The following is a 24111-nucleotide window of genomic DNA, read 5'->3' on the forward strand; positions in this document are numbered from 1 at the left end:
TCCCGATTGTCCCGGGTCGTATACACCCTGGTACAAAAAAGTGCTACTGTACCTCTGTAATGCAGATAAAACTGAACCTGCATTCTCACTGCAGTGCAGTGGAGTGCACTGTGGGTCCAGCCGTGAACAATAAAGTGTGGGCTCTTACACTATTCAGTCTGTCAACATGCCTCAAAAGATGACCATGCACACATTATCACATGGAGAATTGTAAGCACAGCAAGCTGCCTGCTGAATTGGTGTATCCTACAGGGGTAGCATTGAAAACTCAACTAGTATCATGAGACGCAAAACATTGAAGATTTGCCTCATATGTGCAGCTCCAAAATAGAATTTTCATTGCCCAGATCTCTGTTGATATATGTCCCGATTACTAGTTTCAGCAAAGTTATACTGCAATATTCAGATTTGTAAGCATTATGAATAGGTTGGAAGGTTTATACATATGATAATTATAAACCTTGTAAAATTCTGTAATACTTACAGCTCTGAATGTGATAACTAGTAATCACGATACATTTGAACTGTGGTCTGGGAAAGAAAACTTCTATTTTGGAAGGTTTTCTACTTGGATATAGAGATCGCTCTCCTTCTGTCAATGTCAGGTAAATACATTTGCTTCATAGCTGTTGCTCACAGTCGATAGTGTCTGCTGATAATCGCTACCTCCAAATTAGAGCTCCCAGGTACCTTGTAGAACTGCACACTGCTTGCTTACAGGCAACTCAGAGGCCTTTGTCAAGAAACTCAATATACTGGTGCCTTCTCATAATCAATTAGGTCTCTACATGTTCGTTTTGAACAGCAGTATAAAGCCTCCTGTACCGTGGTTCTGAAAAACTTGGCAAGAGAACACCTGGAACGGAATCTACATCAACAGTGTCTCAATCTCTTAGTCTATGAGTGCAAAATTTGTCTGACAACTGATGATCTCATAGAACAATGCAGAAACAGCCAGGTATCAATACACATCTCTGGCAAGCAGTTGCATAGGTTCAAAAGGGAGGTGTATTAATTATTTTGGGCCAGTAACACATACAGATGTCAGACACTATAGAAGCTATTTTGAAGACTACACATCACTGGGACAAGATTTCCCACCCTTTTATTCAGCCCAATCATGAATCCAATTAAACACGTGTGGGTCCAATTGACACTTGCAGTTGATTTGTCAAAAGAGCACTCCTAACTTGATGACCGCAGGAGGGTTGTTGCCGAAGAGTGGACAATGGGACAGGCACTAGCAGCAAGGTCTTAACCACCTTGCGGACAACTTGAAAGATGGATACAAGCATTTTACAATACACAATGTGGAGTATTATGGCACTGAATGTTATCTATATCTATATCTATATCTACATCTACACCTACATCTACACTCCGCGAGCCACCTGACGGTGTGTGGCGGAGGATACTTTGAGTACCTCTATCGGTTCTCCCTTCTATTCCAGTCTCGTATAGTTCGTGGAAAGAAAGATTGTTGGTATGCCTCTATGTGGGCTCTAATCTCTCTGATTTTATCCTCATGGTCTCTTCGCGAGATATACGTAGGAGGGAGCAATATACTGCTTGACTCCTCGGGGAAGGTATGTTCTCGAAACTTCAACAAAAGCCCGTACTGAGCTACTGAGTGTCTCTCCTGCAGACTCTTCCACTGGAGTTTATCTATCATCTCCGTAACGCTTTCGCGATTACTAAATGATCCTGTAACAAAGCGTGCTGGTCTCCGTTGGATCTTCTCTACCTCTTCTATCAACCCCATCTGATACGGATCCCACACTGGTGAGCAATATTCAAATAGTGGGGGAACAAGTGTACTGTAACCTATTCCTTTGTTTTTGGATTTCATTTCCTTAGGATTGTTCCAATGAATCTCAGTCTGGCATCCGCTTTACCGACGATCAACTTTATATGATTGTTTCATTTTAAATCGCTCCTAATGCCAACTCCCAGATAATTTATGGAATTGACTGCTTCCAGTTGCTGACCTGCTACATTGTAGCTAAATTTCTTTCTATGTATTCGCACCACATTACACTTGTCTACATTGAGATTCAATTGCTATTCCCTACACCATGTGTCAATTCGTTGCAGATCCTCCTGCATTTCAGTACAATTTTCCATTGTTACAACCTCTTGATATACTACAGCATCATCTGCAAAAAGCCTCAGTGAACTTCTGATGTTATCTACAAGGTCATTTATGTATTTTGTGAATAGCAACACTAACAGACTATGATATCACAGATCTGTAACATGTGTATGTTCACACAGATTGCCTTTATTTTGTTTATTGTTGATGAGTTTCTAATCAGATTGTCATTCTACATGATTTTTTTGCTTCATGGTGGATATTTAACCATTTGATACAGATCAACAACATTTTGTCAGTGTTCAAAATAGTTTTCAGTGGTGGCTACACAAGCTTCTGATATCTGAATCATGGAAGTGTTAGCCACTTCAGCATCAATGCTACTCAAGGCTTCTTGGAAGAGTACTGTGAAGTCAAGCACAGTGTCTAGTTGATTCCTATCTTGATCTCAAAAGAATTATTAATATAGGCATTGATTTTTCAAAGTTTTTATTTATTTTTTGCTGCCAATGGCATTACCACATCACACACTGTATCAGATCATCTTGCAATTAAGGGATGCTATTCCTTTTGACAAGTAGTATTTTTGTTTTTAAATCCAGTGGTGCATGGCATTCTGAAGAGTGCCTGTGAAAAGTTTTAGACACACTGTATGCATGGGTGCCAATACCTGGGGCAAGGGAAAGGCCATGCACCCTTCCTCCCTCCTAGCTTTCATGGTAAGGGATACATATATATCTTACCCGTATATGTTAAAATTATGAGTTCAAGTTTTTGTAGTTGGTTTATACATGGAGATGACAAAAGTCATAGGATACAAATGCACAAATGCACAAATGCAGATGGCAGTAGTACCACATACACACAATAGGAAAGGGCAGTGCATTGGTGGAGCTGCCATTTGTACTCAGATGACTCGTGTCAAAAGGTTTCTGATGTGTTTACGGCCGCATGAAGGGAATTAACAAACATTGAACATGGAATGGTAGTTGGAACTAGATGCATGGCACATTCCATTTCTGACATCATAAGGGAATTCAACATTCCAAGTTCCACAGTGTCAAGAGTGTGCCGATAACACCAAATATCAGGCATTACTTCTCACCATGGAAAACACAGTGGTTGACGGTCTTCATGTAACGACCAAGAGCAGTGGTATTTGCATATAGTTTTGAGTGCTAACAAATAAATAACACTGCATGAAACAACCACAGAAATCTACATGGGACACACAATGAATGTATCCATTAGGACAGTGTAGTGAAATTAGGTGTTAACGTGCTGTGGCAACAGATGACTGACACGAGTGCTTTGCCAACAGCACAAAATTGCTTGCAGTGCCTCTGCTGGGGGGTACATGACCATATTGGTTGGACCCTAGACAACTGGAAACCCGCAGCCTAGTCAGATGAGTCCCCATTTCAATTGGTAAGAGCTGATGGTAGGGTTCAAGTGTGGTACAGATCCCATGAAGCCATGGTCACAAGTTGTCAACATGGCGCTGTGCAAGATGGTGGTGGCCCTGTAATTGTGTGGTAGTGTTTACACAGAATGCACTGGGTCCTCTGATCCAACTGAACTGATCACTGGCTGGAAATGGTTATTTTCAGCTACTTGTAGACAATTTGTTCTTATTTCCAAACAATATTGTCATGTCAGTGGGCCACAATCATTTGTGATTGGTTTGAAGAACATTCTGGACAGTTCAAGTGAATGATATGGCCACCCAGATCACCTGACATGAATCTCATCAAACACTTATGGACCACAATCAACAGGTTGGTTCACGCTCAACATCCTGTGCTGGCAACACCTTCTCAATTATGGATGGCCACGGAGGAAGCATGGTGCAACATTTCTCACTGAGTCCATGGCACATCGAGCTGCTGCATTAAGCTGGACAAAAGGATGTCCAACATGACATTAGGAGGTATCCCATGACTTTTGTCACCTCAGTGTATAAGTTCAAAATTAATTCCTGTTGGTGTAATATCACATTTACTGACCTAATAGGAATTTATCAGCTATTTTACAAATATAACAGTACCAGCATGTGCAGCAAAAGCAGGTTACTAATATTTCTGCGGCAAATGTTCAGTTATGGAAGTTATATCAACATTAATTTACACTGCAGCAGTACTTCAAACATTGTACTCTTCTTACAAAGAGACTGAACGTAATAATATAATAATTTGATACATAATTACTCTTATGAATGTCTGAAATTTATATGGTGACCCGATGTACATAATTTTGCAACTGAAATCTGAGAGAATCAATTACTTTTGAAAAACATTGACAGAGAGTCAAAGATACACTACCACAAAAATGATAGTGACTGGTAAAATTTTTATTTTCTTGAAAAAGAGTTCAATAATGAAACACATCTTAAAAGCAAGCAAGACTTCTTAAAAGTAAGAGGCTGCCCAAAAATGAAAGTTTCTTGTCATCAGATATCTATCGCATACCAGAAACCCTATTCTGGTGTTTCTGAATTTGGATTCAAGATATTAATGTAAGCAGAATGTTGAGGCCATGAGCAACACTCTTACTGATCTGATGGGACTAAACTTTACTTGAGGCATATGAGTCTCAACTTTATCTTTGATAATGACAGAAGGTATATGAATGAATTAAAACCTGTGCTATGGCCTGGACTTGAACCTGGATCTCCTGCTTGCTAGGCAGATACGCTACCCATTACACAACAGCACCACTGCAGCAGTATGGCTACCAGAGCTACATGGACTACCCTAGTCCAATGTCCTCCCTAACACATACTTCAGTTCGCACCCACAGCCCATTTTCCCCTTTTTTTTTAACCTGTCAGTATTGCATCAGCTCTCTGGTATTGGAATAGCACCCCTGCTTTGTACATAATGGGCTTCTATCATTATTGAAGATAAAGTTCAGACTCATATGTTTCAAGGAAAATTTACTTCCATCAGATCAACTTCCATCAGATCAATCGATCTCCTACACCTGAGGTACAGGCAGGGTTTCCCCCATAAACACAAAGCTGGGATGCTATTCCAGTATCAGAGAGCCTTGGCAATACTGACAATTTAAAAGAAAAAAGGGAAAAATGGGTTGAATGTGTGAATTGAAGTTCAATTAGGGAGGGTATTGGACTAGGATAGTCTGTGCATCTGTGATAGTCATACTGCTGTGGTGATGTAATTGCTAGCACATCTGTGCCATGAGCAGGAGAGCTCAGACATTAATTGATTTCTCCAACATCTATCATTATCAAATACACTTACTGCTTTAAGAAAATACTCAAATTGCTGGACTGACGACTAAATGGAAGTCCAACATATTAAATTTTTCTCAAAAACAAAAATCCTACTCCAAATTCAATAAGAGACGAATTTTGATACAAGCTCGTTAACAATAATAACCATCTAATTTTGGATACTTTCATTCATTCAGTAATTGTGTTTCATAGAATCCGTCAAACAGGATGTGAAATGAATCAAGGTACACAGTTACATAAGACAAAGACATCACTGGAACTTAATCTGCATATTTTATTAAAAATAAAGTATCACTCTATGCTTAATTCTATTCATGCTCATGCCATCTAAATTTAACTGAGTAAATTAATAAGAAAGCTGCTGCTTCCTCAGTTTTGCTATTTCACTGTTGCTTATCTGCTATTAGCAACTTAATATTTACTTGATTACAGTGGTATTTTTTGAAGGAAATATTTTTACATTTATAAGTACTAAGTCCTATTTGTAGCACATTATTATTTGTCATACTGCTTACAACAAACATCCATACTCATCAGTTTTGATGTCTGTCACCACTTATCATCATTATAATTCCACTGGGAAATTACTCTAGAGATTGATATGTTGCTTTTTATAAAACAGTTTAAAAAGTATCATATCAACAGTTAGCAACATCTTGTTGGAAGTAAAGAACAGAAGTGAACCATCAGAAGAGTACATGGTACTGCTGAATAGGATTGTTTATTACTTAATTCAGTTTATTGCTCGCTTTCTCTTCAGTTGGTACTACAAATCAAACAATGGAAAATCCAGGATGGAATGTAACAATATCATGGAAAGGAAAGTTGCTACCCACCATATAGCAGAGATGCTGAGCCACAGAAAGCCACAAAAAAAAAGACTGTCACAAATAAAGCTTTCGGCCATTTAGGCCTTCGCCAACAACAGACACAGACACACACACACACAACACACACACACACACACACACACACACACACAAGTGCAACTCACACACACATGACTGCAGTCTCGAGCAACTGCAGGCACAGTGCATGACATGATGGGAGTTGGGGAGTGGCGACTAGGTGGGGGTAAGGAGGAGGCTGGGGCAGGGAGGGGAAGGGGTAGTGCGGGGGAGGGGGGGGGGGGCGGTGGACAGTGAAGTGCTGCAGGTTACACGGAGGGCTGGGGAGAGGTGGGGGGGGGGGGGGGGGGTAGCAGAAAAGGAGAGAAGTAATAAAATGAGACTGAGTGTGATGGTGGAACGAGGGTTGTGTAGTGCTGGAATGGGGACAGGGAAGGAGCTGGATGGGTGAGGACAGTGACTAACGAAGGTTGAGGCCAGGATGATTATGGGAACATAGGATGTATTGCAAGGAAAGTTCCCACCTGCACAATTCAGAAAAGCTGTTGGGAAGGATCCATATGGCACAGGCTGTGAACCAGTCATTGAAATGAAGGATATCATGTTTAGCAGCATGCTCAGCAACAGGGTGGTCCTCTTGCTTCTTGATCACAGTTTGTCAGTGGCCATTCATGCAGACAGATAGCTTGTTGGTTATCATGTCCATATAGAATACAGCACAGTGGTTGCAGCTTAACTTGTAGATCTCATGACTGGGTTCACAGATAGCCCTGCCTTTGATGGGATAGGTGATGTTTGTGACTGGACTGGAGAAGGTGGTAATGGTAGTATGTATGGGACGGGTCTTGCATCCAGGTCTATTGCAGGGGTATGACCCATGAGGTAAGGAGTTGGGAGAAGTGGTTGCGTAGGGATTGATGAGTATATTGTGTAGATTCGGTGGACAGCAGACTACCACTGTGGAAGAGGTGGGAAGGATAGTGGCCATGACATTTCACATCTCAGGGCACAACGAGAGGTAGTCAAAACCCTGACAGAGAATGTAATTCAGTGGCTCCAGTACTGGGCAGTACTGAGTTACAAGGGAATGCTCATCTTCGGCTAGATGGTGGGACTTTGAGAGGTGGTGGGAGACTGGAAAGAGAAGGCACGGGAGATTTGTTTTTGTACACGGTTCCCATTCCAGCACTAAACTGCCCCCATTCAACCATCACACCCAGTCTTTTTACTTCTCTCCTTTTCTGCTACACCCTCTCCATCTCTCCCCTTGCCCTCTGGCCCTCTGTCTAACCCTTCACTGTCCACTACCCGTACCCTACTATTCCCCCCTCTCCCTGTCCCAGCCTCCTCCTTATGCCCACCCACTCGCCACTCCCATCATGCACTGGTGCTGCTGCTCACAGTGTGGTTTCATTTGCTCGAGACTGCAGTCATGTATGCAAGTTGCGTGTCTGTGAGAGTGTGTGTTGTCTATTTTTGATGAAGGCCTTACTAGCCAAAAGCTTTATTTGTGACAGTCTTTTTGTTGTGCTTATCTGCACCTCAGCATCTCTGATACATAGTGAGTAACAACTTTCCTTTTAATAATATTGTAGATACTACAAAGTTTTTCAACATATAATGTCTTACCTTTGGGAAAATTTTATGAGTGTGAAATATGTGACACGAGCCACTCTACACATTCCATGTTAAACAGTCCTCTCACAGTGAGGTGGGTGTGTGAGTCTTTAAATCTTTCAGTCAGATGCAAATAACATTATGTCATGCCTCCAGTGAGATGGTCCATAATAAAGCAAGAGTTAAAATAGATCTTTAGTTTCATGACTTTCTTTGTGTCACATGGTGGCTTTCATAAAAATGATTTTCTCCTAACTGTTAGTATGAGTTCACTTCATCTCTTAATAATGGATGTTGTCAATGTCTTCCGTTTGATGACTGGATTGATTTAGCTGTCCATCACAGTATACCATGTGTAAGTCTCTTCATTTTTGCATAACTATTGATGACCTACATCCACTTGAACTTGCTTACCATAGCAAAGACTTGGACTTCATCTACAATATCCCACTCCCCACCCCCCAACCTCCCCTCACATCCTCATCTTCATTCCCTAACAAAAATAACTATTCCATGATGTTTCAGGAGCTTGAAAGAGTATTTGATACGCAACTTCTCCTTCTCCATAGATGAATATCTTAACAAAGACTGTTAAGCTGGCTTAAGTAAAAATATCTGTTAGATGTCAGTTTTGACAGCACTTGGAAACAACAGTCAAGATTAGGTATTTTGTGTATGATAAATTTATTAATAGTGCATAACAGTGTTTCATTCTGACAGCGTGTTAATTCTGTAAATACTAGCTGTTCCAGTGTAACGCATTGTATTCACCTATTTTGGCAATCTCCTGACAAATGATCAGGTTAGTAAGTATTATATTCAAATATTTATTTTGTAAATAAAACTGCCTTTTCCTGCTGATAGTTACTTTATTTATCCCATACGTGTTTCACCTTCTCCTGTTCTAGGGCATCATCAGTGGGATGATTTGCTGATCTGCGTTTCCTCACATCTGGTCTGGAGGTCGCAGATCAGCAAATCGTCCCACTAATGATGCCTTAGCACAGGAGAGGGCGAAATGCATATGGGATAAATAAAGTAACTAGCAGCAGGAAAAGGCAGTTTTATTTACAAAGCAAGTATTTATATGCTTGCTGCAGAGGATGGCCACACAAACATACTTATTATATTCAAATGTTTTATGTTTTTATGCTATACTTTCTGACATGTTCCACACCCATTACAATCATCTCAATTTTTGGGTCTATGGAACAAAAACTAAATCTAATCTAATCTAATCTATATTCTGTCAATGGGTCCCTTCTTTTAGCCATGTTGTGCCATTAATTTGTTTTCTTCCTAACCTGATTTAACACTTCTTCAAGAATTATCAAATCTAGTAATCTAATACTGTGTTCATCATTCTTCTGCGGCACCTCATTTCAAAAGCCTCTACTCTTTTCTTATCTGTACTGTTAATGGATGCCAAATATTGTGACCCTTCTCCTATGTGATTTAATTGTTGAGATTCAATTGATAATGCCAGAAACAAAATCACAAGTTGTGTAGTTTACTTTCTGTGCAATAATCATAAAAACTATCTGTTTTATTGGTCATAAAATAAAGTGGTTACAAAGCTTAGTTCTTGGACAAGGAATGTGAAGGTAATAATAAGCTGAAAGGACAATGCAACAGACCAAGCAGAACTGAAAAGACCAAAATGAGTCATCAAGTTAAAAAGACTCTGATGATTGCTTTTCCTGTAACAGTTTTAATTCCAAACATCTACCTCTAAACAATCTAATAGATGAGGGAGCATGATATCTTACCTCTCCAAGCCCATAATTTGCTGTTATAAGTACCTCCTTTGGGTTCCCAGTAACTGGGTGACATGTAAACATAACACCTGCAACATCTGCAGGAATCATCTGCTGCACTACAACACCCATATTAGCATTTATGGGTTGTCCATTTTGCCTGTAAAATGTTAAGAAGTTACACAATAATATAAACACATAAGACCCAAGCATTAAATGACATTTTTGCCAAGTATACTCTCTGTTACATCACCGGGCACAGGATATGTTGCATCTCCAATGAATGCTTGAACAAAATATGTGCTAATTGCATTCCTCTTCACTGCATTTCTGCCCCTGTCTTTATCCAGAATGACAGCATTTAAGTAATACTATCTGATTGGAGACACTATACACCCTAAGAATTAACTGTTATCTTAATTCATTTGTACAGTATCATATAAAAGACCTTCAACTCTGGGATAATTTCTGCAAAAAGTAACAGTAAAATCAGATACGGAAAATATCCTGAACTGAAGATCTATAAAAGACTTTGATCAAAATTAAAAACATACATTTTTTCAAGAGAACTATCACACCAAGGTTGGGATAAAGAGTATAGAGAAACCAATGTAAATGCTAAATTCTCTAGGTCCTCAACATTATTTAAACTGAATTTTGAAAAGACAGTTCCAAAAGTAGCCGCAATTGAGTCTCTACTATACGGGGTCTAAGTGAGTGGCCCCTCCTTTACAGCATTCCTCAACCTATTTCTATTTCCTCTCTGAGAAAGGAACTAATACTTCCATAAGTTAGGGGCATTTAGTGTGTTAATAATTTTGCCTCCTGGAAGTTAAGCATTTATCAGCTATTCTGTTTCATAATTGCATTATATTCTCAAACGAATTTTCCTTTTTATATGATTACATGAATAAATATGAGCTTCAAAGTGGGTCATAGTTTTGATTTTAAAATGGTAAATTACAGTATCACCCATAACAGTATTTATAAATATGATACGTGATGCTCTTGACAAGGATGAGTGTGTTACAGGCGTATTCTAAGATCGGTCCACAGCTTTTGATATTGTTCTCCATAAGATTACACTAAAGAAGCTAGACTTATTAGACATAGCTAATGGTTGGTTCTGATCATATAACACAAGCATCAAATGAGGCTAACCTTTCAATGAAACACTTATCAAAACAAAATACATTAATAAAAGAGTGCCTGAGGGGAGCATTTTAAGACTAATAATGTTCCTGATACAGATCAAAGACTTTCCCAAATGATGCTATGCACAGGGATAAATTTATTTTTGCTGATGGCAGAAAGATTATAGCTATGAAAAAGCAAGTGAACGACGTGAAGAGAAGACATATAAATCTCTCAATGAAGTTTAGAATTCATTAATAAGCAATAAGTGATACTGAACACAAAGAAATACAAATTCCACAAATTTCAGTCTGAAAAGGGAAAATTGACAAAGCTATATTATATACAATATGCAAAGGATAGAGTGCTACTCACCACATAGAGGAGGCACTGAGTTGCACACAGGAACAATGAGAAAGATTGCTATATATATTCAGCTATTGAACTAGGTCCTTCAACAATTGTAGAAAATTCGCACACATTCAAATAAGCACAACTCGCCAGCACATGGCCACTGTCGTCTCCAGGCACTAAAGCCCAACTGCAACTGTGTCTCTGATGTCAGCAGCAATCTTTACTGAGGTGGGTAACGAAGCTATGTGAGGGTGAATAGAAATAGTGAAAGTGATTTGGAGATCCAGGAATAATTATATTGGTGCTGCATCTACAGTCCAAGAGGGCACATAGCCATACGTTGCACCAATATAATTGTTCCCACTATCTCCCTTCACCATTGCATTACTTTACCGCCCACACTTATCTCAAAGATGCATTCACAATCATGCCTTAGTGTCTGGATTCCACAGTGGCCGAGTGTGTGAGTTGTGCTTATTTAAATGTATATGTTTTCTACATCTGGTGAAGGACTTGGTCCAATAGCTGAACACATTTAGCATTCTTTTTTTCTTAGTGCCTGTCTCTGACTCAAATGTTCCTCTATGTTGTGAGAGCAGCAACCTATTCTATCCATACTGGTCCGCAGCTCATGGTCGTGCGGTAGCGTTCTCTCTTCCCGTGCCCGGGTTCGATTCCTGGCGGGGTCAGGGATTTTCTCTGCCTCGTGATGACTGGGTGTTGTGTGATGTCATTAGGTTAGTTAGGTTGAAGTAGTTCTAAGTTCTAGGGGACTGATGACCATAGCTGTTAAGTCCCATAGTGCTCAGAGCCATTTGAACCATTTTCTCCTCTGTTAAATTAAACGCAGATGGCACCTCAATAGGTTGCATAACAAACACAAAATTCCTAGGAATGACTAGTGATTGTCAGTAGAAGTAGCTGAACACACAAAAATACTTGCAAACTGAATGTCATGTTATGCCCTTAGAGTCCTGTCATCAGTGTATAACAACCAGTGCCTTTCAATTACATACTATTTATATGCACACTCAGTTCTTGGCTATGGAATTCTTTTGTGTGCAATGAATGAACAAAATATGAACACAGTTCTCAAACTCTATACAAGGCTCATAAGAATAATGACCAAAAATAGTATTTGGGCTCATTGTACTAATATTTTAAAATATTTGTGTTTCTAATTACATTATATGAGTACATTCACATTATATGAATTATGCACATAAAAATCTTAATAATTACTGCACAAACAGGTCTGTTCATGACCAAGAAGATAGATTTAGACTGCACTTACATTTACTAAGAAATAATAAACATAGAACTCAAAGAAGCATTTTCTATCAAGTAATTAAATTATACAGTGAATAAGCTGAATAGATTATATAGATTACTAGAACAACTTTATTAAAAAGGCAGTTAAAAATAGCTGTAAAGGAATATGTCCTCTGCTGTGGAGTATTACATAGATACTATAAAGTAGAATTTCTGTAAAAAAAAATGTAGTCCAAGTAAATGATAACAAGATGCATCTGTCATTTCATGACACTTTACTCTATAATTTCTATCTCTGTCTGAAAAACCCTGTGCTAAAGCTCTGTAGTGGATGATACTAATATATTATTTTATTTCTGAGTACATCTCAATGATTATGTAGGGATAGAGACTCAATTTTCAGGAATTAAAATTGTAGGTTGGAGCACACACACTGGAAACCAAATATCTTTTGCCATCAACATAACCTGATGTCAGTTAACACTTCAAGTATAGTTTGTGTACTGTGTGTGGTGATTGGTATTGAGAAATGAATAAACAGAGTAACACTGGCTTCTTCCATCTGACATTTTGGGAGTGTACTGAGGTCCTCTATTTAAGACCCTACCAGCAAATGCATAGTGTACTCCTAAGTCAGTGTGCATGCATTACTTGAGCGAATGTAGCACTGCTACAAGTGTGGGTATTGCTTCAAACACCCTCCATAGTGGACATTAAGTGTTATCAATCATCTTTGTTCTGCTCAAATTCCAATCACAGGATTCCATGTGGTGTCCAGCTGGAAACAACCACCCAACTGATAAGGTCTTCAGACAGTTGTATTTCAGCTGATTTCTTATGATGGAGTACCAAAAGTTCGATGTATGGGGTACAATGTTTGTTCCATTGTAGTAAATGGAATGACCAGCAGAAATGCAACATTTAGCATCATCACACTTGCTGGCTTGGAAGAGATGAGCAGCACTCCTGAATGATGTGCATGGTTTGCCTCATAAAAGACTTGCTGTACTCAAATAAAACATTGAAAACACCTAAGCACCATATGCAGCAGCACGTAGCCTCTGATGGAGTCCAGAAGTGCAGAGATTTTTGCCAGGGGACTAAAGCCCACTTTATCTCCATGTCTCCTCAATAATCTACTGACTTTTGTGAAAATTCCCGATATGTAGCAAATAAACTGTTGACCTGAATGCCTCATCATCATTGATATTTGGTCATTTATACATCTGAAGTGCCCTCAGTGTTTCACAAGACAAACATCCAGTTATTAGGGACACATTTCGTCTGCAGGTTACATACATCTGTGATGAGATAAGCTTAATGAATAAAGATACTATGGATGTTGATTACCTGTACTGGGTGGTCACAACTGTTATCTTGCAGATGCAAGCCTGTTTGAATAGTTTTGGATACACCAAATTTTTGAGTTTACCATTACTCTTTATGTATCTTTAAGAAGTCTAGAAACAGTAGAAACTATCTATTTCCATCTCCATAGGAATTCTTTTTTTGTGATGTACAGAATTAGGGTTTTGAAGAAATGCATGCAGCAATCTGAAGTGCTACTAACACATAAAACTAATCACAAGAAAGTCATTGGAAAAATTATCGAGAAGTGCAATCCATCCATGAACAAGATAGGTTAATAAACTCTCTTGCAGCTGATACTGCAATGTTATTCATCAGGTTGGGCACCTCACCAAGGAGGCAGACATTAAAAGGAAGACATTGTGCATTACGTTGTGATTTATTGTTGAAATTCCACAACTGTACTTGCCCAGAAGAGTCAACCAATATATTGCTTCTATCTCTCTATACCTTGCAAAAATATTTGAAGGTAAAGTGAGAGAGATTCTATCTTACAATGGGCGTTGGAAACTTTTCTTGCCCCACACAATTTGTGATTGGAACAGGAAAAGGGGGGTGGGGGGTGGGGGGTGGGAAGGCGGCAGAGGGGGGGGGGGGGGGGGGGGAGTGTCTGTGGGATGCAAAGTACTCTCTACTATACACCATAAAGTGGCTTGTGAAGTATAAGTATAGATGAAGTTGTAGATGAAGCTCTTGGTGACTGTCCAAATCACGATGACAAACAATATGTATATATTGTCAACATATTGCAGGAATACTGTAAGTTTAGAACTGTTAACTCAAGTGCCTACTCCTCAAAATCTACTATAAAAAGACTGGACATCAGAGGAGATACAGGACTCTCAATAATGACACTCTCAGAATGGTTATAAAACTCATTGTTCAATAAAAAGAAAAAGAAAAACATGATAAAGGGAGTGCATACGCTCAAACAATGCTGTTACATCATACCAAAAGCAGTTTCTAGTGAGACAGCAAGGTAATCAAAGGTACTTTTATAGAAAAATGATAAAATGTCAAAACTGACCAATAAGTCCATGCTTTTCAGCTTAATTGACTGAAGTCTGCTGGTAAAATCAAAGGAATGTCATGTGTGGTGTAGGCACCTGCCTAAAATGGGCCTAAGTAAAGAAGACAAGTATTTGGCAAAATCATAGGTGGCAGCTCCAATACTGCTCAGAGTAGAACATAAAGATATTCTTTGTGAATCTAAGGCAGTCCTTACAACTCACATAGAACTAAACTATGTGGTCTCAGTCCCAAGACAACCTCCTTTGGTAGAGAGTCAACAATTAAAAATGATGGAATTTTCTTCATTAAGTGGTTGGTGGAGTCCTTATGTATGCTGAGATAGAATGAGTCACATTATAAAACACATTTTATTAATACAATAATGAAAACAATCAATTATTGACAAAATAAGTTATAGCCATGAGCCATGTCAGTGCCATGACTTCCTAAAATCCTGCCCTGAAATGAGATCCATTCTGTCTGAAATTTTGCCCACCAAACCTAGAATAGCTTTCCGTTGCCCTCCCCATCTCCACAATATTCTTGTCAGACCCTATGCCCATTCTACACTCATCTCCCTACCCTATGGCTCCTACCCCTGTGAATGTCTCCATTGCAAGACTTGCCCTATGCACCCTCCTACCACCACCTATGGCAGCCCTGTAACTGGCAAAATATATACTGCCAAAGGGAGAGCCACCTGTGAAATGACACATATCATATTCCAGCTATTATGTAAACACTGTTTGGCCTTCTACATCGGCATGACTACCACCAAATTATCAATTAGGATGAATGGGCATAAACAGAGGGTGTATACTGGCAACTTACAATATCCTGATGCAGAACATACTCTACAACATTCCAATCATGACCTTGGTGCTGTTTCACCACATGTGCCATCTGGATTCTTAACCTGGCTTTAATTTACGTTGATTTCTTCAGTCTCAGCATTTCTTCACAGTAACTACTCTTTGCTTCACTCCATTATAGTTTTTTATATCTTTCATTGTCTTACCCATCTATTTCTCAACACCCCCTCCCACCTCTGTTAGGAACAATGCACTTAGCATTTCACTCTTATTAACTAATGTATGATGTTTAAGCAGTAATCTCTGTGTGCATATTACCCTGTCTTCCACCTTTAAGCTCTCAGGTTTTCAGATCTCGTCTGATGCACTCCCCAACAATCAGTCTTTTCTTCTCATCCCATGCCATAAGTCTTCCCTAACCTGTGGTTCTGGGTGACTTTTCCAAAATCTACCCCTTTTCTTAGATTTCTCCAGTACTTTTCTCTCACCCCTCTTCCTTCCTCTTCAACCCTTCTGCCTGAAGAAGCAGCCACTGGCTGTGAAAGCTAGCCAATCATAATCATCTTTTATGTGTGTGTTCTGCTGCCGCTTGGTAAATAGATTTTTGTATCTATCCCATTAAATTACATCTTTTTAATACAGTCGTTCTTGGGATGAGTATGTTAGTGTTACCTTTATCAGTGCTGAGATTGCAAATCTCATATGGTGCAGTCTCCAACAATCAGTCTTTCCTTCTCATCCCATCCAGTAAGTCTCTGCTGATCCAGGTTTCTGGGTGACTTTTCCTTAACTCTCCCCATTTTCTAAACCTTGTCAGTCTGTGTCCTTCATCCCTCTTCCTTCCCCTTCAACGCTTCTGCCAGAAGGAAGAGACAATGGCTCTGACAGCTTTATGTATTTTCTTCTGTCACCGCTTGGTGAGTAGAATTTTTATCAATCCAATTACATTTTATTCTGTATACAAGTGCACTAAGGCCCGGCGGAGGTTCGAGTCCCTCGAGCATGGGTGTGTATGTTTGTCCTTAGGATAATTTAGGTTAAGTAGTGTGTAAGCTTAGGGACTGATGACCTTAGCACTTAAGTCCCATAAGATTTCACACACATTTGAACATTTTCAAGTGCACTACATCATTTTTTTCCCTATAGAGTCACTTGATATGATACTTGTAATGTAGGTTGTTCTCTGAAACTTTGATTTTACAGAATGAAGATTGTCAATCACATAATGCTAAAGCAAACTTCCAAGTAGGAGAGGCCTCAGAGCAACCTATGACTTGCAGCAGACACACTACCACGTAAGTAACATTTGACACTGACTTATCATTACACGGCGCAGCAGGGTCTTAAATATGGGAGTTCAGTATACTTTTACCGGAATACAACTGAAGATGAGCAGAAGAGTTTGTAATGAAGTATCAAGCAGAAAGTTGCTGACACCTGGCTTTTCCCCAGAACATTTATAAAGCAATCTATATGACATGAAACTTCTTGGCGGGTCAAAATTGTGTGCTGGGCTGAGACTCAAACTTGGGTCCTTTGCCTTTTGCAGGTAAGTGGTCTACTGATTGAGCTACAATGCACAGTTCACGAACCATCCACACAGCTTTACTTCTGCCAGTATCTCATCTCCTATCTTCAGGCAAAGGTCCTGAGTTCGAGTCATGGTCCAGCACACAGCTTTAATCTGCAAGGCTCACTTCGCTGCAGAGTGAAAAATTTCATTTCATATGACATGAAAGTTTTACATATCACATGATGTAATTTATTTGTACGAGTGTATAAAAGTTAAACATTTTGTTAAACTAATGATAAAATAAATCAGTTTGTGCTTTTTTAGCAGACTGGTCTTGTATTTGGGAGAATGGAGGCTTTAACCCCCACCTGGCCATCCCTCCTCAGATTTTAGCTTTGACTGACTACCTGTCTGTCATCAAACTAGACTTGTAAAATGTCCTAGCAGCAGGGATCCAGAAATGAATCAAAGTACTACTACTACTACTACAACTACTACTACTAGAACCTAAATCATTATTTTGCATTACAAACCTTCTGTACTGGACTGACTGGTACATATACAACGATCCCCAGCATTTCTGAATGGCCAACAAGATGTTTGACTCTCCCATCAATCCTAAAAATGTTGCATTTTGACCTGCAGCAGAAAGATCTTCTGAATCTTCTCCAACTGCAGATGACCGAACTGCATAGCGCACAGATACATCAAACTGGGACAGTACTTTCAAAACTTCTTGTCTGACTTCATCACAGATAGAGGTTTTTTCAAATACCTCAGAAATCCTGTTTTAACAGTATCAACCCAAAAATTTTACATTAATGAACTAATGATAGTTCCAAATCCATGGTGAAAAAAAACACACAAGAAGTGAGAGTGCTTTCATCAGCTTTGGAGTTACCTTTCACATTGGGTTTTCAACTCCTCAGGAGAACATTCTGAAGACATGTCATTTAACTTATCTATTTCATTCTTCAGGTCTGGAGAGCAGTGTAGCTGATAATCAAAGGCATGTGTTGTCAAACAAAAACCAGAAGGCACCTGGAACTTTAAACCAGACCAGTAAAATTAATTGGCAATATTAATATCAATAAAAGAAACTTATGAAAACACAGAATGGTGGAGACACAATGGGTGGCACATTCAGTTATGACAAATAGAAAGTGCATAAGCAATTATATGAACCCACAACCTCAAATAAGAGATATTAGAGTAGGGCCATTATTCGTTTTGTTATTCTCTATCTAGAATTTACTTCTGTAACCATATTTTATCATTCTTAAAAAGAATTGAGAGCGGTGGGCGGCTGGAACTAGGAGGATCAAACACACTCTGCTTTGGTGGCATGCAAGAAGTAGCTGTTTTATAGGCTTATTCAAAACTCCAGAAGTATAAATGTATGAGGGGCATTCAGTAAGTAATGCAACACTTTTTTTTTCTCTGATAGCAGGTTGGTTTTATTAAGGAGTCCAATACACCAAATTATTCTCTGCTCTTTTGGCTACAAAATCCTATTTTTCAAAATAATCTCCAGTCAATACAATGACCTTTGCCACCTTTTTGGGAGGACCTGTATGCCCGCATCATACCACTCTACTGACAGACATTGGGGCCAACATCTTGTAACAGCAATAACCTCCCCATCATCCATATACTGCTTCCTGTGGAGTGCATCCTTAATTGGACTGAAGAGATTGAAGCTGGAAGGTGTGAGATCCAGGCTGTAGGGCGAATGAGGAAGAAGTCCAATGATGTTCTGTGAGCACCCCTTGGATGCACAGACTTCTGTGTGGCCTTGCGTGGTCACAGAGAAGGAGAAGTTCATTTGCATTTTTGTGGTGACAAACAAGCAGAAGTCATTTCTCCAATTTCTTGAGGGTAACACAATACACTTCAGAACTGATTGTTGCACTATGAGGAAGGACATTAAACAGAATGTTACTCATTAGAGTCACAGAAGACCATCACCATGACTTTACAGGTTGAAGGCGTGGCTTTGAAGTCTTCCTTTGGAGGAGAGATGGTGTGATGCCACTCCATGGATCAGAGTTTTGTCTCTGGTTTGAACTGATGAACCCATGTTTCATTGCTTGTGATGACATTTGACAAAAAATTGTCACAATCAGCCTCATAACATGCAATCCTTCATTGCTCTTTACAGTTTCTGTTAGGTGTTAAGAAACCCAGCGGGTACACATTTTTCACAATTCCAACTGTAGCATGGGTGTGTCAGCACTACCAACAGAGACAACCAGTTGTGCAGTGAGGTGTTTAATTTGAATCCATCAATCACCTCAAATGATAGTGTCTGTGTTGCAGAAGTCACAACTGTGTGTGCCCAGCTGGCACACAGATCGGACAGGTTTTCGAGCAACTTTGTTGTGATGATGACAGACATCTCTCCCAATGGCACAAAGTGCTTTTGTTCACAGTCAGGTTTCCATGGACATTCTGCAAATGTCAGTTAATGTGTGTGATGCTCTATATTTAAAAAAAAAAAAGAAAAAAACTCTATGACAGATCCCTGCTTGGAATGTACCTCTATTACAGACACCATTTTGAATCTGTGTATAGTGCCACCACCTATTAGAATTTCATGAAACTATAGGGGCGGAAGTAGGAGAATTCCATAATGTTCCACAACAAATTCTGCATCTCTTTTCAACTGAAACTGGCTGAGAAAAAAAATGTGTTGCATTACTTATTGAATTCCCCTCATAAACACTAAAAATTATTGAAAAACTTAATAACACCAATCATTTGTGTCCATAAAGTAGTATATAATCTATTTATGTGGTTGAAGGTAGCAAATACAGAAATTCAATTTACTTTTGCTTAATTTGTGACAAATGTTAGATATTGTCCTGGTTTTGTGCTAAATGTATTACATGTAGAAATTCAGTTCAGTGAGCTTGTAACAGCCAGTAGTATAGTTGTGGATCCAACTTGATTCAAACACTTTGTCTGTTCGTTGCCAAGGCAGACATACAAATCTTATATTGTTTTTCTGCAGACACAGACCAATCAAGACAAAAATGAGGTATACAATGATTTGGAAAATTCAAATGGCTCTGAGCACTATGCAACTTAACCTCTGAGGTCATCAGTTGCCTAGAACTTAGAACTAATTAAACCTAACTAACCTAAGGACATCACACACATCCATGCCCGAGGCAGGATTCGAACCTGCGACCATAGCGGTCGCTCAATTCCAGACTGTAGCACCTAGAACCGCACTGCCACTCCGGCCGGCTTGCGAAAATTATTAGATATTATTACAGTTACTGCACTAGGGGCAGCAAATATTGGAGTTCAGTTTTGATTTACTTGTCTTGTGTCAAGTATTAACATTAATCTCAAGACATTCTGTAAGCAACATCTTCAACTGCAGCAGCTGAAGATCCACAAAGCAAATTATTGTAAGTCACATAAGCACTTAGCTAATGGTATGCTTTAGGGGTATACAGTGAAGCTTTTGATCCATTTTACCTACAATATTTCAACAACTAACCTAGTCATTTTCTTCAGTTGTTGTTATGTGTACCCACTGTCAACCAGACTGTGAAGTATTATTGGTGTCATGTAACTGCTTATAGCCAAGTTCAACTCCTCTGGTTACTATCCCCTTGCATCCTCATAGTTCCCAAAGCCCACACTGTTATTCTGTGGAAAGTGCGTTCTAACTTGATTATAGGCCTGAAAACTACACTGCTAATCAAACATGCTGAGAAAACCAGAGATCCACAGAATTGCTGCTTGAATATGTTTCCCTTGCGACATATCCCACAAAATTGAAGAAGAAAGGTAATGATATTTTATACTTATGAGTTTCATGTGTTAAGATACATTTATGAGTCACCAACTAAAAGTCATTATATATTCAATTAGTTGTGTCTATTACTTCAGCTAGTTACAATATATGACAGCTAGTTACAATATATGACATAGCTCCATTCAGCAATACTAAACAGTCCTCCAAAGTAGTACGTTCAGACAACGATTTAACAATTGCAAATTTCAGGGAAAGCCTACAGCAGTTAGACTGCCAATTTAAAATATAATTTATTTCATGACATTTTTGTAAATGCATTTGAAAACTGCTTCCCCAAGAAAATAGTTAAATATACTCGTAAGAAACCTTGTAACAAACCATGGCTTACTAAGGGTATAAAAATATCTTGTAACCGGAAAAGGGAAATGTATCTGACAGCAAGAAAGAGTAGTGACCCAGAAACTATCAAAAATTATAAAAACTACTGTGTTATATTAAGAAAAGTTATTAAAAAATCCAGGAGTATGTGTATCATGTCTGAAATCAGCAACTCTGATAATAAAATTAAAACAATTTGGAATATTATTAAAAGAGAAACAGGTCAACCTAGAGCAGAGGAAGACAGTATTACCATCAAATTGAATGAAAACTTTACGAACAAAAAGTCAGAAGTTGAAAATATTTTAATAATCATTTTCTAAATGTTGTGGATATAGTAGGATCCAGGTGTTCATTAGAAGATGCTAGGCTGTTAATGGAAGAGGCCATACCTATGCAATTTGATACAATTGAAATCTCACCCACTTCTCCCTCTGAAATTAGGAAAATAATAAACTTGCTTAAAAGCAAAAACTCACATGGAATTGATGGCATTTCCAGCAAAATACTAAAAGCTTGTTCTCAACAGATAAGTAAGATTCTCAGCCACCTGTGTAATAGCTCTCTGGAACAGGGCATTTTCCCTGATAGACTGAAATATGCTATTGTTATACTTTTGCATAAAAAGGGGGATAGATCTGATGTCAACAATTACCGTCCAATCTCCCTTCTAACAGCTTTATCCAAAATTTTTGAGAAAGTAATGTATTCAAGAGTAGCTTCACATATCTGTAAAAATGAAGTACTAACAAAATGTCAGTTTGGTTTCCAGAAAGGTTTTTCAACAGAAAATGCCATATATGCTTTCACCAGTCAAATTTTGAATGATCTGAATAACCGAACACCACCCATTGGGATTTTTTGTGATCTCTCAAAGGCTTTTGATTGTGTAAATCATGAAATTCTGCTAGACAAGCTCAAGTATTGTGGCATGAGTGGGACAGTGCACAAATGGTTTAATTCGTACCTAACTTGAAGAGTGCAGAAAGTTGAAATAAGTAGTTCTCGTAACATGCAAAGATCAGCACATTCCTCAAACTGGGGAACTATCAAGAATGGGGTTCCACAAAGGTCAGTCTTGGGTCCTTTGTTGTTATTATATATTAATGACTTGCCATTCTATATTCATGAAGAGGCAAAGTTAGTTCTCTTTGCAGATGATACAAGTATAGTAATCACACCTGACAAACAAGAATTAACTGATGAAATTGTCAATACTGTCTTTCAGAAAATTACTAAGTGGTTCCTTGTAAACGGACTCTCACTGAATTTTGATAAGACACAGTACAGACAGTTCCTCATTTCTAACAGTTTCTTCTACTGCAAGGGTTAGGCCAAATTATTTCTGTAAATGATGAAATTAACAGATATAGTTACGCAAACAATGCTTTTGACAACTCTGGTAATTACACTCCTGGAAATGGAAAAAGAACACATTGACATCGGTGTGTCAGACCCACCATACTTGCTCCGGACACTGCGAGAGGGCTGTACAAGCAATGATCACACGCACGGCACAGCGGACACACCAGGAACCGCGGTGTTGGCCGTCGAATGGCGCTAGCTGCGCAGCATTTGTGCACCGCCGCCGTCAGTGTCAGCCAGTTTGCCGTGGCATATGGAGCTCCATCGCAGTCTTTAACACTGGTAGCATGCCGCGACAGTGTGGACGTGAACCGTATGTGCAGTTGACGAACTTTGAGCGAGGGCGTATAGTGGGCATGCGGGAGGCCGGGTGGACGTACCGCCGAATTGCTCAACACGTGGGGCGTGAGGTCTCCACAGTACATCGATGTTGTCGCCAGTGGTCGGCGGAAGGTGCACGTGCCCGTCGACCTGGGACCGGACCGCAGCAACGCACGGATGCACGCCAAGACCGTAGGATCCTATGCAGTGCCGTAGGGGACTACTTCCCAGCAAATTAGGAACACTGTTGCTCCTGGGGTATCGGCGAGGACCATTCGCAACCGTCTCCTTGAAGCTGGGCTACGGTCCCGCACACCGTTAGGCCGTCTTCCGCTCACGCCCCAACATCGTGCAGCCCGCCTCCAGTGGTGTCGCGACAGGCGTGAATGGAGGGACGAATGGAGACGTGTCATCTTCAGCGATGAGAGTCGCTTCTGCCTTGGTGCGAATGATGGTCGTATGCGTGTTTGGCGCCGTGCAGGTGAGTGCCACAATCAGGACTGCATACGACCGAGGCACACAGGGCCAACACCCGGCATCATGGTGTGGGGAGCGATCTCCTACACTGGCCGTACACCACTGGTGATCGTCGAGGGGACACTGAATAGTGCACGGTACATCCAAACCGTCATCGAACCCATTGTTCTACCATTCCTAGACCGGCAAGGGAACTTGCTGTTCCAACAGGACAATGCACGTCCGCATGTATCCCGTGCCACCCAACGTGCTCTAGAAGGTGTAAGTCAACTACCCTGGCCAGCAAGATCTCCGGATCTGTCCCCCATTGAGCATGTTTGGGACTGGATGAAGTGTCGTCTCACGCGGTCTGCACATCCAGCACGAACGCTGGTCCAACTGAGGTGCCAGGTGGAAATGGCATGGCAAGCCATTCCACAGGACTACATCCAGCATCTCTACGATCGTCTCCATGGGAGAATAGCAGCCTGCATTGCTGCGAAAGGTGGATATACACTGTACTAGTGCCGACATTGTGCATGCTCTGTTGCCTGTGTCTATGTGCCTGTGGTTCTGTCAGTGTGATCATGTGATGTATCTGACCCCAGGAATGTGTCAATAAAGTTTCCCCTTCCTGGGACAATGAATTCACGGTGTTCTTATTTCAATTTCCAGGAGTGTATTTTGGAATTAAAATGTGTTTGAATGGAGCCAAAAATACCTTAGAATCCTAGTGGTTCTCCTTCCAAATGATTATAATTAGTACAGAATTTACATTTGTTTGT

General features: G+C 39.8%; 1 protein-coding gene across 1 annotated transcript in view; it reads right to left on the reverse strand.

Annotated features, from left to right (window-relative positions):
* LOC124798208 (putative phosphoenolpyruvate synthase) overlaps nucleotides 1-24111 on the reverse strand; it is a 293711-nt gene that overhangs the window by 163177 nt on the left and 106423 nt on the right. The window contains exons 10-12 of the mRNA XM_047261511.1: nucleotides 17936-18081; nucleotides 17568-17819; nucleotides 9583-9730 (exon numbers count right to left, since the gene is read on the reverse strand). Coding sequence (XP_047117467.1) covers nucleotides 9583-9730; nucleotides 17568-17819; nucleotides 17936-18081 — 546 coding nt within the window. The remainder of the gene's footprint in view (nucleotides 1-9582; nucleotides 9731-17567; nucleotides 17820-17935; nucleotides 18082-24111) is intronic.

The sequence above is a fragment of the Schistocerca piceifrons genome, chromosome 5 (assembly GCF_021461385.2).
Source record: "Schistocerca piceifrons isolate TAMUIC-IGC-003096 chromosome 5, iqSchPice1.1, whole genome shotgun sequence".
NCBI lineage: Eukaryota > Metazoa > Arthropoda > Insecta > Orthoptera > Acrididae > Schistocerca > Schistocerca piceifrons.